We start from the raw sequence: 15547 nt of genomic DNA, 5'->3' as shown, positions 1-15547 counted from the left end.
CATCCTAACAACGAAATTCTTGAAAGTAAGGCACTATTTAATATTTTACATAATTTTATCTCATATTTCCCAAGAGTTCCAAAAAAATATTATATGCCACAGGATATTTACAAAAAATTACCACGACCAGTTTGGATTTTTGCAAAATAGGCAAGAGAAAATGACGCAAAAAATCCAAAGCAAAGGTATTACCCATCATATAAAGGAAGAGTTCTAGGGCGGAGAAAGGGTGGACTGCTTGGATGGCAGAGCCAACTGGAGGGAAAGAAGAAGGCTGCAAATAAACGAAGAGGGTTTTCCAAAATCCTGAGCTTATCTGGGTGATATCACAAATTATGGAAAGCTTGAAAAGGCAAAAACAGCAGTAACTCTGTCTTTTTAATGCCAAGACTGGCAGCATGGGATAATGAAGTCTTAGGAGAGAAAAGAATATTATAATACATATTACATAGAGACCTGAAAATTGGTCCACCAGGATCAAAATAGAAGCTAAGCTTGTTTTGACTAGTTTAGGAAGTTCTAAGTTTTAATTGATACAATTCTATTAAGTAGGTGAAAAAACCTCATCTTCACTTTTTTAATTCCTTCATTTGACAACACTATATTACCACAAAAGCAGTTGTTAAGTTGACAAACATGAAACTCTTCAGCATTGCTATCCAACCACCCTGTATATTAACCAGGGCTGGGGAATTTGACATCACCGAGCTATCTTCCTTATTGGCCTATTCTACTGGCAAATTTTTTATACACAACATTTCTCATTATTAAATGTATAGAGAACTAACTCATTTGAGCATATTACATGCTCACTTGATGAATATTTGAGATAGCGAAAGCTCAGCGAAATTAATCTGTAAACATGTTAATAGCATAAAACTTTGGGATTAGTCATTAGAATGATAAAATTGTTTTTCCTTTAAAGCAGTGTTCATGAAGGAAAGAATATTGGTACTTGAATCAATATATTCAAATAATATACAGAACTATCATAACTGCACAATAAATTATGGAATCAAATATTTTATACTAAAAAATAAATGACTGACAATAATTGGTATTTCAAAACAATATACACAAATTTATATACAGTAACCCTACATTATATTCACTCGAGGGCTGCCAAGGACTTGCAAATTAGTGGGATCACCCAGTTTAAGCAATGTGTAAAGGATGACATAAAGTTGCCTTCAAACAATGGCATTTTAACCCAAAGGAAATAGTTGGGCATTTATGTTGTTTTCTGCAGTGATAACATTGAGGGTGTGTATATTGTTATACATCCAAACGCCAGTTCCATCAGAGACACCATATTGACAAAATAACCACAATGACTGAAAGCAAGAATTGCATTCTTTATCCAGACCTAAAGACAAGGCATCACTATCCCCAATTGAAAATTCTCTGGGCATGGAGGGAAGATGGGAGGAAACTGGGTTTCAGGGTGCAAAAATGATTTTCAACTCAAAGAAAAAATTGTCATGTAATTTCATTTAAATCTGAAAACAGCAAGCCAATGTTATCTTTCCTGTTTGGCATTTTGAGTGACATGTGTACATTAGGTGGCTACTTTCAAGACCTCTCAGGATTAATATCTTGTTGGATGGGATGCTAAAAACTCATTTCTGCTGCAGATAATGCTCCATTAACCTGAAATATATATGAACAAGGCATTTCACACTGATCACAGTTATTGAAGGTGTTTAGAATTATTTTGGGAGCAAGGCCACAAAAGGTAATAATACATGACATATAATATATTGTTGTAGTCAAAAGAACTTTTAAGACAAATCTTGCACAAAAATCATTTAATGTAATACTCATTACAATATGATCCAATAAAAATGTAAGAAAAAGTTTATTACTATTTATAAAGTGTATATTTACCCTTGAGGAAAACATTCTCATTTCTTAACCAATATTATTTTGAAATCAATGAAAATAACTCTTCCAGGGGCATGTCAGGCACGTTCAACAGGACTTTGCAGTTCAGAGTGAAGTCATAATCACTCTCCTTCAAAAAGAATCGCAAAGGAGTGGTGAATTTCAGACAGCATATCCATGGTCAATGTACTTCTTTTGTTCTTCTGGAAGGAAAGCATGTTGCATTCTCTGACCAACCTACAAGCACCATAAGCAGCCAGCAAGGTAGGATCACCAAAGGGGGCACTGTTTTCACTATGTTCCCACTGACAAGCCCAGTTGAGGAATACACCAAGGGCACCAGAGAGCACATCTCCCTGCCCACCACACCGTCTTCCACTACCACCGGTACCACATACGATAACTCCACCCTTTGGCGAAGCTATGTAGTCAATTTTACCCTTCAGCAGGACAGTTCCGCTGAATGACTTGGCTAATTCTTCAACAGTCTCCACCTCAAACATTGAAGCTAGGCGAGAAAATTCCATAACATTAGGCGTGAACACTATTTTCCCATTGGGCCAGGAAGCCATAAGATGTGGATGTTTTAGAGCAAGCCACAGGCCATCGGCATCTACAACCAGGGGGAGAGACAAGTCTTTCGCCGTTTTGACGATAGAAACTGCTGATTCTAGCACTTCCGGGTCACGACCCATCCCAGGGCCCAGAACGAGGCAGTGAAGACGAGAAAGCCATTCACGAGCTTCTTTTTCAACGGACCCTCCTTTTAAAATACCATGAACGATGGCTTCTGGGCCATAGGATTTGAGGACAGGAGCGGCAGAGGGTGTGCAAAATATGTGTACCAGATCGGCACCACAACGGAGAGCTGTCATTGACGAATAATATGGTGCACCAGTATACTCATCACAACCACCAACTATTCCTATCCTTCCCGACTGGCCTTTGTGAAGAGATGCGGTCAAGGAGGGCATGCACTCATGTAACTGCTTCAGCCATACCTGTGGCTTTTCCTCTACTTTGGCAGCATCCTTGCCGGTAGCACTTGAATGCTTCAAATTTGACGATGCCATGAGGGCTCTGAGTAGTAGCTGTCCAGTTCGCTGGCGACTAGTTGGAATTATCATCTAAAATTGCATATAGCCTTTTTCTGCAACAAAAACCAATAGTTTCAAACAGTGCCTTAGAAAAATCAGCTAACTGGTTTTACTTCTTCCGAAGATATAACATAACCTTTCCTTTGTCTAAAAGGAAATAATATTTACACTCTCTGTTCACAACTCAAAATTATTGAGAGACGCATCAATGTCCTATAATGCATTAATGTGGAAGAGTGAGCCATACCATTTCTAATCGCACTTAATTATTCCGCAAAAATGATATTTGCACTAGTTTACATTAATATTATGATTTTCGAAATTACAATTTGCCGTATTTTACTACTAAATCATTGGAATATTCACCCTCAGCGTTTACCGCTATGACATTCATATATATAAAACTAAACGTTCAATTACCACAACATAAATAGGAACTGATCGTTATTACTGATGATTTTAGGATGTAAATACGTTCTCTTCAGGATTAATTGATGACTGGTAAACATTTGAAAACGGGAATACCGAAGTTAATCATTGGACTTATAGATATGGATATTACGGCCAATACTGTATTTGCTACGTAAATAAATATAAATTGTAATCTTTACGATAGAATAAATAAAATTTGATTCTAAAAAGAATACTACCGACCACTAGTTATTTAACTGGACTCCTTTTCTCGACAAATAGAAATGTATAAGTCGTACTCCGAGCATACAAAGATTCGATGACTTGCGCCGTCTGCTGCTGATAACGCGGCCATCTGTTGTTCTTGACGTGAAATAAATGACGCGCTCTCTTCGTCTACTTTCTGAACTTCGTGAATGGAGAGTGCTGCACTCTGTGTAGAACACACATATAAAACCTTGCCGCGCGATGTTTGGCCCGAAGTTACATGTTCCGTGACCATCGACGTTAGTGATTTCGAATAAGAGGGTAACGGTCCCGATTTTCGTCAAAATGCCGAGTGGCAACAGTAATCGCAACTCGGGGGATCCTCATGAACTTCAGGATTTGTTAATTGACTCAAGAAACAGCTCGGGTCGTTTTCAAGTGGCAAAAGTAGGAGACAACGAGGCTGATGCAGGTGACAAGGAGAATAACGGATCTGTCCCCGCAGGAGACACCGTGCTGTCGGCGCAGCAGCAGTACAATACATACGTGTATGATACTCGCTATGCCAAAAGCTTAGGACAACTGACAAGGGAAGCACTTCCCAGGGCTGAGAACTACAGAGATCTCCAATCGGTCCATGCCCACCGTCCGACTTTGGATGAACTGCATGAAGCTGTGTTCCATGAAAAGGTATGTGAATGTTTTTGGTGTCCAAATGTTATCATATCTGAGATGTTTTCGTGTGTTTTCTACACTCAGCGTGTGTATTTTCTTCACTCGGTGCCTAAGTATAACAATGGTATAAAAAGAGTTAACGACTTTGGTAATATCCAATGGAATCATGTAAACAACTTGTAGAAATAAAAGCGTGCTACTTTTTTGTGCGAAATGCTTCTGAATGTACTATTTGAGGGATAAATCATGAACTTTCAATGTTACGCTTAGGTGACATTCGGAAAGACTTTTAAACAAAACATTTACAAGAGTGCGCATGTGACGCCGGCTTCTAAGTTACGTTTTCGGTTTCAGGGCAGGTTCTCATCTGTGGCAGACTCGTCAACGTGCAAATGATTCAATATGGATTCGTTAGATCTTCAAATGTATTATATTAATTGTTAATGTTCGTTTAAATCCAGAAACGTTTTTATCGAAACTCACGGAATAATTTGCTTATATTTTCACAACTAGTAAAACATAGCGGTTGAATTTTTTCGGATTCCAGTGTAGATGGCAAACGCCTTTGCTTTCTTTAATTTTAAACCTCCCGCCTTATATCAAATGATAAGTCCCGTTCCCGGCACCTACTTTCCATTCAGCCCTAAAAAAATGTATGGTGGAATATCTGTTTGACCAACGAAATGAATATGCTGATTAGTTCCCGTTGACTTTTACTTACGCTGAAACTGCTTTCCTGAATCCCAAAGCGCAACCTGGAAATCACGACGAAAATACCACGCGACATAACTTGAAATCTCACATGCACCACTTCCATCGTACTGTTGTCCTATTCTAGGATGCGGCAGGCAACCTGCCTCTATGGGCTGAATTTCTTCCAGAGACGTGTTGTATCTCCCGGAGTCTTTTCACTTGAGGAAGGATAGAAGGGACCGGCTTTCAAGAGTTCAATGTCATAGTCTCGTTTCCTGTGTGAAAAGATTGCACAAATTTCCCTGTTTTTATTTTAACTTGTATTCTACCGTCAATCTTTTCCTATCGCCTATTAGAAAATTGTTAATATAGCGTAATTTGCCCTAAGAATTTTTATCCCAAGAAAGTCTATTATATCCTCAAATACGGATGAATATGTATAAAGTGTCATCAAAGTTGCCAACAGATATTAGTCTTTTTGAACTATATTTATGCACGTGGTGTATTTTTTAGCCCTTCGTTATCTAAAGGATAACCAAGGGCTACTAAAACGTGCGTTCTCTTCAATCCTTTTTAAATTCTCATGAAATAAAGGAGTTAAGATTTACGTGAAGTTGAAATTGATCTATCCAAATTAGGGTGTGCTCAGTGCGTTTTTTTCATCATCGGCAGCAAAACATAATATTTACTAATAACATCGATCAGAAACTTTGTGCTTCTTGCGTGTTACGATCTTTTGTAAAGTTTTACGTGTCGATGAAATGAAAAATTAAGATATTTCTGGAATCACGATATGTGTTATTTTTCGCTCGAAATCTGTATAAGTTCCGTTTCATGTTCTCGAAATTTAAGGACCTCATTCAGTGAAGTGTTACAAATCGTGACTTCGAATTTTCATCAAGTTGACTTCTAAGGCTGAGAATCATGTCACCCCTCTTAAGATTACCGCTGAGGGTTGCAGAATTTTGAATGAAACACGAAGTTTGCTTTCTTAAATAATGTAATACTATTGGAACTTTAAATTCTTCATCCTCATGCCAGTGGTTTCGTAACCAAATATAAATGATATTTTTGTCGTTCTGTGAGGCATTTATTTCATGGTGAAAGTAGGATGACTATAGAATGCTATCTAACGAGCTACTCCTATGGACCGAAAAATAATGCGCAAAATTCTTTCTCGAAGATGAACGTGAAACTATCGAATAAGTTCCTCTGTCCATCAGCATATATTGTTCAACTAACGGTGTGCTTTGAAATTACTTTTCAATTATTTTTTACTATGTTTTAAATTTCACCAAACTGGTTCCTTTATTTTTTTATTTATTTTGTACCCTGCGTGCCACCGTTAGGGTGTGTGGCAGGGTGTTTGAACCAAAATCTCTTTGAATAAAGGGGAAGTGTATATAGAGAGCACCGGATTATCATTCGACGAATCTGTGTTCTGAAGCATACTTGTCGCACACTATTTCAAGGCTTGAATATTTTTTCAATAGAAATAGGGAGTTGTGATGATAAGGGTTTACTTCTGAAAGTAACCGTTCGAAGAATTGTCCCGTGCACGGCGCAGATGCCGCTAATTGACGGAAAGGTATTTAACACGCCCTTCACGTTTCCCAAAGGGAAAAAAATTCAGTCAACATCCGCCAGTTTTTCTCACAATGTCCTCTCATGAAACGGATCAGGTGAATCGCGGGAAGGAGGATCCTGCTTGATTGATGCTTTCCCGGAAATGCATTGCACAGGTACAATGACGAATAGAAAAAATATCTTGCAAGAAGGAGACATTCTTCGGAAGACCAGTTGTTAACTTCATTCGCTTAATAATTGTGAATTACTCTTTTTTTTACAATTTAAGAGCTACTTTCTTCAACTACTGGTGAACAATCAAATTTTATTTCCGGTGTTTCACTGGATATTTCTTCATTTCTTGCCTTTTCGCATTCATAGCTTCCTGTTTTGCCAATAATAATGCATTTTAATGATAAAATTAGTGGCGTACCCAAAATATTAGAGCAGCTAGGCTGGGAATCCCTAACGGAGCGAAGGTTAAATTACAGATTGAAGCTCTTGCATAAGTTGGAAGGGGTTTTTCATTAACAGTGATGTTGAAAATGTATTATTACTCCCATCGTGCTACGGTAGGAGAGATCATGTCGATAAAATTAGAGAGACTAAGTGTAGAACAGATAGATTTAAAATGTCATTTTTTCCCCGAAGGTAATTCATAATTCATAATTCATAATAATATTGTCCAACCGCGGTAGGGTCATATTCGGGTAAAATTAGTCTGGTGTGTATTCACCCCCTGCCAAACACCCTGGTGGTGGTTTCAGGGTACATAAATAAATAAATAAGTTATGAACTGAGAAATTAAAGCTGCTTATTTTGGTCAGGGTGTGAAACACAAAGGATTGGACATTCGAGCATCATGGGATATTCCGTTGAAAGACTCGGTTTTGATGTGGTTGAATAACATTTCGTTATTAAGTTGGGAAAATAAGGACGAATCTATAAGAGAGACTATGCTCAGTCAATTGAAAAGCTTCAAAATATTTGTGAACATGCCAGAGTGTGAAAGCTGGATCTTATTTTCTCAATTCGCTGGTGAGAGACCATGTATAGGGAAACGGGTGTGGGTTGTTACAAGGGGTAGATTGTTGAGTTGTACTCTGTTTAAATGTGTCTGCTGGAGCAGTATATTCCAAGCACGTGGTTAGCGTCTTAATATTCATTATAACTAATAGTGCTGAAAGAAATTTAAATTAACGGTTTTTATTCAGGTTTTTCTGTTTCCGTGTGGCAAAATTGAATGACCTCCACATTGTTCAAAACCATTTTTTGGAAATACGAATCAATGTATTGTTTATTCGTTACTTCACCAGGGTAACGACTAGCTGCCTTTTTATTTTGATTCAATCATTGATTTCGTCCTAAGCGTGATTTCCGAATGGTATTTTAAATTGTGTTCCGAGGTTGTTACACTACATTCGGGATTAGTTTGTTACAGTTAACAACTTACATGGCTTGTGCTTTTCAGATGGCTGGTTTTCGTGAATGTAATGTTCTGATTTGGTGTTGTTTATTGAGACTTGCAGCAATTAAGAGATTTTTTCCATAATACCCTATTCCTATTCCATTGGAATTTGTTTGTATTACCATTTAAAAAAATGGCAATATTTTTGATTTTGTAATGTATAGTCATACGGTTTCATTTACAGTGCTGCTCGAACAATACTTTCTTAAATATGTTCTCTTTTCATTTTCTTCATTTCGATTCCAAGATGTATGTGTTAAAATTATTAATATTTACGATAACAATAACTTGCCTTGATTCATTGACGACTTATTCCAACTTACGGGGTAAGTTATTTTGAATTTAACCAGCTATGATAAAAAACATTAGTTTAAAGTTAAAACAGAGTTAATATGTAACAAAATGAATTGGCAAAAAGTTGTGAAGGACTACCGAACATAAGCTATTCAAATTCTCTAAATGTCGTATTCGCTACTTACCAAAAACAATATTAATCTAAGTTTATAATGACCTATCCAGGTCTCCTCTAAGCTATTTCTCGTCATCATGATATAATTTCTTTGTTCCTTCGCTTTTTATAGTTCAACTTAAATGCATTTTAGCATGCACAGCAACCACTCGCAAGAAGTAGGAAATGCTCGCACGTATGTAAGGAGACTTTTTGAATGCGTGGTTAAATTTCTCCAAAATTGTGGAATTGAGGTTTTGCGATATTGTTACGATCAAGGCCATTTCGATCTCCGAATGTTTCCAGCTAAACTATTACAAGGCTATATTTTATGGGTGCCCTGGGCGAGATTCGGTCAAACGACTTTTGGGTTTTCAGGCAAATACTTTGGCCAGCGAAAATAACAAATTCAGCTCTTAAAATTTCTTCTCAGATCAATCCTCTCATAGATGGATTCAAGCGTCGTTCAGATATGATTTCAAGACGTTAATGGTTTTATTATAAATATATTTTTAGTATCGTTTTTCCTTTCGATGTACAAGTTAAAACAAATATTTCGCATTCGCATTTGGTTGTCCCCGGGAATTGGTTCGTTGATGATGGCGTTGTTGAAACAAAATAACTTAAGAAAGCCGCGAAAAAGTGAGTCTATTCGAAGCACTATTTCCTCGCACGGTAAAAGATTCATTCTTACGGTTTAGTAGATGACATAACTCCATTAAATACATAATCCACAAAATCGGTTAGCTTTTGCTAATTAGAGGAGGCGAGTGAAAGCCAAGGGCATTTTCGGCTGTGCGGATAGACTGGTATTTGGGGAGGGGGGGTAGGGGGGGATAGGGATTTGGGGAGCGGAGTAAGGATTAAGAGAGGTCAGGCGTCGTCACAAATGTTCTCTTATTGAAAGGCGCCAAAGGGTCATAAAGATTAACGTCCCTTCAGACGGGTGAAGTAGTACCATGCAAGCGGCCCCCAGTGTATTCAAGCAGGAATCGGAATAGCGTGATAAATCCGTCATTCGGAAGTCCTCGCGTGGAAAACCATCGGCAACAGTCGAATCCGCCAGCACCCAGATTCAAATTACTACTGTCATCAACTATGTATAGTGGTGACTATCAGGGTTAGGGAGATCAGATCGTAATAATCCGTGTCTTCACGTGAGCGTTACTACGTGCGTTCTGCTTCTACAAAGTTCTCGTACCAAAACCTGGCAACATTTGATTCGAGACAGAATTATGTAAACTAGTTGGAGATTGATTTTTAAGCCGGTGTTATGATAAACTTAGTAACGTACCCAAAATATTAGAGGAGCTAGGCTGAGAATCCCTCAGGGAGCGAAGGTTAAAGTACAGATTTGAAGCTCTTGCATAAATTGGAAAGAGGCCTCTTTAGCACTGATGTTGAAAATGTATTATTACCCACATCGTACTATGGTAGAAGAGATCGTGTAAATAAAATTAGAGAGATTAAGTGTAGAACAGAGAGGTTTAAGACGTAATTTTTTACCACGAACGACAGGAGATCATAATAATATTATTCGACCGCGGAAGGGTCATGTTCGGGTAAAATTATTCTGGTGTTTATTCAAGCCCTGCCACACACCCTAGAGTTGGCTTGCTGGGTATATTAAGAAAAAATAACGCTAGGTCACATTGCAGCCGTCGTGCCGTTTGATTTGTATTTCGTCGTCTTGACGAGTACCCTCACCCACTAATTCCCAGGAACAAAGTTGATGCCGCATCTCTTTTGAAAGTTCTTTCATCGTCCAGTCTTCGCTGCGCGTTTACGTCGCTCCACGTTCCTGGCTGGGTGCCATGTTTCAATTTCTGCACTATTTTCAATTATGTCGCACGCTCCTCTGGCTGCTCCAGGCTCATTGAGCCATTCCCCTTCCTGTCATGCGATGATCATCTCTCCCGAATCCCGTGTGTGCCAAGTATGCGCTCGCGGGAACAATCGTTATCGTTGCGGCGAACTCGTCGTCGACCTTCGGGGCGAGTACAACAGGCCTCTCGGGGGATCCTTCCTGGAGATCCGCGAAGAATGAACGGGGGTTATGGGCAGAAGAAAGAAAAAGTTTGAACTCGGGTCTCCAGGCGACGGGAATGGGTGATAAATTTATTTAAATAAATTCTCAAATGTTGTGTTTTCATCCATTATTTTTTTATTTATAATTTATTTATATAAAATTATTCTGGAGTGTATTCACCCCCTGCCATTCGTCCTAGCGGTGGCTTGCAGGGTATATAAATAAATAAATGAACCGGCACCGACCACTGCCTGAATCGCAGGGAGGAGCTATCGTATATCGTACCAGGGGCCGCGGTGAGTCAAGTTCACGCATAGGCAGACCGGTTTATTATTATTTCATAATACCATACAGGCCACCGCTAGAGTGTGTGGCAGGGGGTGATTACTTATCAGACTATCTTTGTCAAAAAATATTTTCCACCCCTAACGCGGTCGGACCTAGTTCTGATCAAGAGGCTCTGATCAATCAGCTTCTTTCCCTGGGCTGCGGTCGGAACCCCAGGAAAGTAATTGCAGTAGCCACGAAAACAGGTCTCGCAAACCTTTCGAAGTGGGAAATTTACACACTTAAGTTAAGATTACCTGAGACATTTTTAATCTTGCCAATCAAAGTAATCACTTAACATCAATTAAACTGGAGATGGCCTAAGGCATCCGTATTTTATCCCGTTACCCTCGATCCTTGGTCGTTCCTCACAGAGATGCCCAGGAAATAGCATTAAAATAATTGATATTGGAGGTCGGGGCGTTGGCAGGATTCCATTTATGATAGAGAGGTAATTATATATTCTTTTCAGGCTCCTGTATAATCAATTGGTCATTGTAGATTTTTGATGGGTCCTAATACTTACTGCGTTCTTTTGAGGTCTTCCTGGCACATAAATCCTTACGCGACGCATTGTACTGAACCATTTTTCACATCTGCGTAGGCACTTTGTGTCATCATAAGTGCCTAGTCTTTTCTTCCCTCTCTTTATTTCCCTTTATAAAGTCGAGCCGTCCTTGTAAATCCACGCATTCCAGTTACCCTCATCAATTATGATTGATGGGTTTTCTGCTGGTGTTGACAGTGGTCATTGCGGGTGTGAGCTAATGTGGTCATTCTGTGATTTTTGGAGATAAGTATAAATGGAATAGCAATAGAAAGGTATGGGCGACAGGAATAGAAGAGGCGGTGGGGCGAACGTCGGCGTCCAAATTTATCTGCTCTCGGGGAAAGGCGTCAAGGGATCCACAGGTGATTGGTGCGGTAGTCGAGGAACAAGGAGCTTTGCTGACTTTAACGAACGCTACATTTCGAATTATAAAGTTTGTACTTCAGATTTTTTATCAGTAATTTTGAACGAATGACATATCGAAAATATCGAATGGTCATTTATAAGAAGCAGAGATAATATTTTGAACTTAATTGTCCATTAAAATAAATATCGATTTCGTTGAATTCGTGAAATGCAAAATGTTAAAATGTTATGTTGGTTGAGTATATACCAAATTAATGGTCGTGAACGGATACCAGATAAAAAATAAAATTCCATTGGAATATTTCGTCTTTTTTCGCTTTTAATATAATCAATATAAATTCAAGGAGTAGGGTGTGAGCAGAAACATGCACCAAATAATTACGACGGTAATTTATTTATAAACCTTTAACATACAGTAAAAGTAATCTAGTAAGATAATAATGATTAACTCCTATGCATACTAGAGGCATTTAGGAACCTATTTGTCAAATTTTAACGAAATCAATGTGAAATTTAAAATAACTTATTTATATACAATATAGTAATCAAGAGGTTAGAATCAATCGTGGGGCTGTGACGTGATGGTACTAAAATATATTGTTTGAAAAACACAATACAATTTTCCAGTCATATTTATAAAAATACGAGTACTTATATAATAACAGTTTCGATGATTTCATATTATTAACAGTACATCCACAAATTTCCAGAAGATAAAGTCTGAGTTTAACGTTTAAATAGGAGGGAAAAAATAAGATCAGGTGGAAGTTTACGTATCGAGGAAATATATGGGACCAAAATGGTCAAAGTAGTTGGGACTTCAGAAGAAGAATTGGGTTAGTCAAAGGAGCTAATATAAAGTTGAATGTCAGGTGTTTTGTTTAGAGAGACAAGGGAATTGTCGCTGTACCGTTTAGTAGCTTGTGTCCATCCCAAATCTACCTTAATCGGTGGATTACCAATAATAATAATCAACAGTAAATTCCAAGAAACTGCGGGAGATGCCGCAACAGTAACTATCAATGGAGTCATCCGCTAATATTCATTGAATCAACAGTACAATAATATGCGCTATGGTGCTAAATTTTTTTTTGGTCATGACAAGTAGGTAGGATTTACCGTATGTGAATTTAAAAATTACTGTGTTCTTTGATCAACAAAAATACAGGAGAGTTTTTTTTACATTGAACTCATTATAAACCAGGAGATATTGGGAAAGAAACTACACCGTTTTTGTCAATTGCCGGATTAGATCTTATTCATATGCGTCGGATATAATAATTAATATTTTGGTATTTATTATATATTTTTGGTGCTTTTGTATGAAAATTGATTTAAATAATCCTGAGACCCAAGTGAATTTCATATCCTGCAGTTGAGGAATGTCCCACACTGAATGGATCATTTAATCAGATTAATGTTTGAGAAATTGATTTAAATTACAATTAAGTGACGTATTAAAATTGGTATTTAATTTTTGGCGTGTATGGGGGTGACCAAATTGAATTGGCGCTAGCTCTGAAAAATTTTCGCCCTCTGTTTAGAATTCAAAAATTAATTTTTTCGCCATTCTCAGATGTCTCTCGTGATTTTTTTCTCTCTCCTCTTTAATTGTTCGTGAACAGAAAGTGAAGAGACGGAATCAAGCGTGGGGTGAGCGTGATGCGCGAAACGTGAAAGAGTTATCCGTCATCGATCAGTCCTCATTCCTCCGAGGTGATTGAACGAAGGGGTCCCACCCGGGCCAATTGGTGTTACGTTCAGATGTTCTCATTAAGTTTCTTCCATTCATCTACGTGTTTGCTCAGGTTTTTCCTGTAGATTTCCCTTGCCGTTTTAAGCGAAGGGTAAAATTCCCCCGAAAACTTGCCATGCAGAGTATTGAAACTCCCGAACTGAAAGTTACTTTTCTCAATTATTTAATTATCTTCCCCAGACATGTTCTCAGTAAATATGTCCCAATAATATTTTTTTAGTAAGCGCTTATTCAACTGATAATTGAAGTTAGGAGGTAGATATACCGAGTCTCGGCGGCGTTTATATAGTGCGAGGTAGTCACGAAAACTATGGAGCTGGTTTAATATCAAAGTAGCCTAAATAAAGGTTTCCTTTCTCACGGAACAAAGTATTATATTTATCGCCAATGAAATACATGCATTCATTTGAGTCCTCGGCATGGAGTTCTGTTGCTTTTGTCAGTTCTCTCGCTCCAGGACTTTTTACGTAAATTAAGCACTGTATGTCGAATGCATTTTCGAGCAAAGTTTTAGAAATTTCGAATATGATTCTGGTTTACCGAATCAGTCAATCATCACTTAAAATCGGCCCCCCAAAAAGTACAGGGCTTTAAGAGATCGAATAAAGAATTTGTTTGCTAGCGTGCAATACATAAAATGACGTACAAAATGTTTCAAAAAGTTATATAATTCATTATTATTTCGTCCTTATTCCTTTATTTATTGCCGATTTAAATATATTCAAGGGGAATTCTGTCGAAATTCTGGAAAGTACATCGTAGTGACTTATCCGGTGAATATCAGTATTTTTGAACTAGAGACGACAGCACTCCGCTAAAAGTGCGAACTGGAGAAGCTTTGCAGAGTGGTAACGTGCGAAAAATCTTCGCACCTCTCCACGGCACCTTTACGTTTGGATTTTCATCCACAGAATGCCACCACTCATTCTTTCGCACTCCGGCTCCCTAAGTTCTCGAGGACACGAGGGACAAGAGGGTGGGACTCGAGGAAATTTTCCGTTTCCCCATTAAGGACGCGGCGGCGGACGGAGGTCGGATGATTTGCATCTTCTCTCCCGGAGAGCTGCTTTCGTTTTTTTTCCCCTTCTTCCCTCATCTTCTCCCCCCCCCCTTCCCTCGGGGCCACACACACCCCCCCTTCCCGGCCCGTCTAATTTATGGCCTCGGCTCAGCCGCGCGTTCAAACTCGTCCCCCGGGCGCTGGGTCTCAATCAGGAACCCACCGCCTTTCCTCCTGGAAACGTGCGATATTTCGTGGTGTTGACTGCGATATGCAACACACAGTGAACATGTGATATTTCATTGCGGTATCGGTGTGACAAGGGACGTAATGCGATGTAAATATTTGCTGTTTTATATTCTACTTGCAATATTGACTCTTTGCAAAAATATCTAGTAATATATGTATCATAATTATGTTTCATATCTATTCAGTGTAATGTTCTCGTCTGATAACCTGGAAATTGCGGGTTCGATTTCCGTCTAGGTTTCCTCCAAGTAGGGATTGAGTGTTTTCAACTGTCTTTAGAGTTATTTTTATGCTTATAGTCCGTTTTAGAAAGCATAACTTGGCTGTTTTTGGATCAGTGCTAATAAAAAATATAGATTTGAGATCTCATTTTAGCCACGAACGGTAAGGGGTCAGAATAACGTTGCCCGTTAGCGCTATGGGGGAAAATATTTTGGGTTTGAAGTAGTCTGGTGTGTATTCACCCCATGCCACACACCCTAGCGGTGGCTTGCAGGGTACTATGTAATATATTTAATAAAAGTAAAGAAATTACAAGCAGAGAGAGGGGGAAAATCCGGTTGTGCAAGCCGACGCATCGTAAATAAATGTTATCGTCTGGCGACCCGAAGACTAACCCCTTTAAGCCTTTCTTTCACGCAGCAATCTCTAACTAGAGACGCTCAGACGATGTTCAGCTCACACCCTCCGTCGATTGTCAAAATTGAACATCGACCAGTCAGCCTCGGGTTTTTCCGCTCGTCGAGCATCGTCGGAATGAAGGAAACTTTGCGATGATTAGCACCTTTGGGACATTTACGAGACCTTCCCTCTCTCTCTCA

The 15547-nt window shown here is 38.7% G+C and overlaps 2 protein-coding genes across 7 annotated transcripts in view; one reads left to right on the top strand and one right to left on the bottom strand.

Moving 5' to 3' along the window:
• Positions 1-1327: 1327 nt before the first annotated feature.
• Naxd (NAD(P)HX dehydratase) lies at positions 1328-3750 on the bottom strand. Of its 3 annotated transcripts, XR_011702271.1 has the most exons (3): positions 3636-3750; positions 1888-3034; positions 1328-1650 (listed from the first exon to the last, which is right to left on the bottom strand). XR_011702271.1 is itself a non-coding variant. In XM_071593742.1 (2 exons), exon 2 carries the CDS (start codon positions 3009-3011, stop codon positions 2007-2009), a length of 1005 nt encoding a protein of 334 aa, XP_071449843.1. In that variant the 5' UTR covers positions 3012-3034; positions 3636-3750; the 3' UTR covers positions 1846-2006. The 3 variants fall into 3 exon arrangements, 1 of the variants encoding a protein (XP_071449843.1); XR_011702272.1 differs by having other exon boundaries at positions 1888-3750; XM_071593742.1 differs by lacking the exon at positions 1328-1650 and having other exon boundaries at positions 1846-3034.
• Positions 3751-3858: 108 nt separating this feature from the next.
• Positions 3859-15547, top strand: part of LOC139695502 (bumetanide-sensitive sodium-(potassium)-chloride cotransporter-like) — a 233896-nt gene continuing 222207 nt past the window's right edge. For all 4 annotated transcript variants that reach the window (XM_071594299.1, XM_071594297.1, XM_071594298.1 and 1 more), the window contains exon 1: positions 3859-4289. In XM_071594299.1, the coding sequence (XP_071450400.1) occupies positions 3945-4289 (345 nt within the window). In that variant the 5' untranslated portion in view covers positions 3859-3944. The remainder of the gene's footprint in view (positions 4290-15547) is intronic.

Source organism: Hetaerina americana, unplaced genomic scaffold (genome assembly GCF_022747635.1).
Source record: "Hetaerina americana unplaced genomic scaffold, ioHetAmer1.1.p SCAF_6, whole genome shotgun sequence".
NCBI lineage: Eukaryota > Metazoa > Arthropoda > Insecta > Odonata > Calopterygidae > Hetaerina > Hetaerina americana.
This window is presented reverse-complemented; position numbering and strand designations above follow the sequence as displayed.

Excerpts from the sequence above, each read along its gene's own strand:
- Naxd (XM_071593742.1), bottom strand. The coding sequence starts at position 3,011 with ATGATAATTCCAACTAGTCGCCAGCGAACTGGACAGCTACTACTCAGA.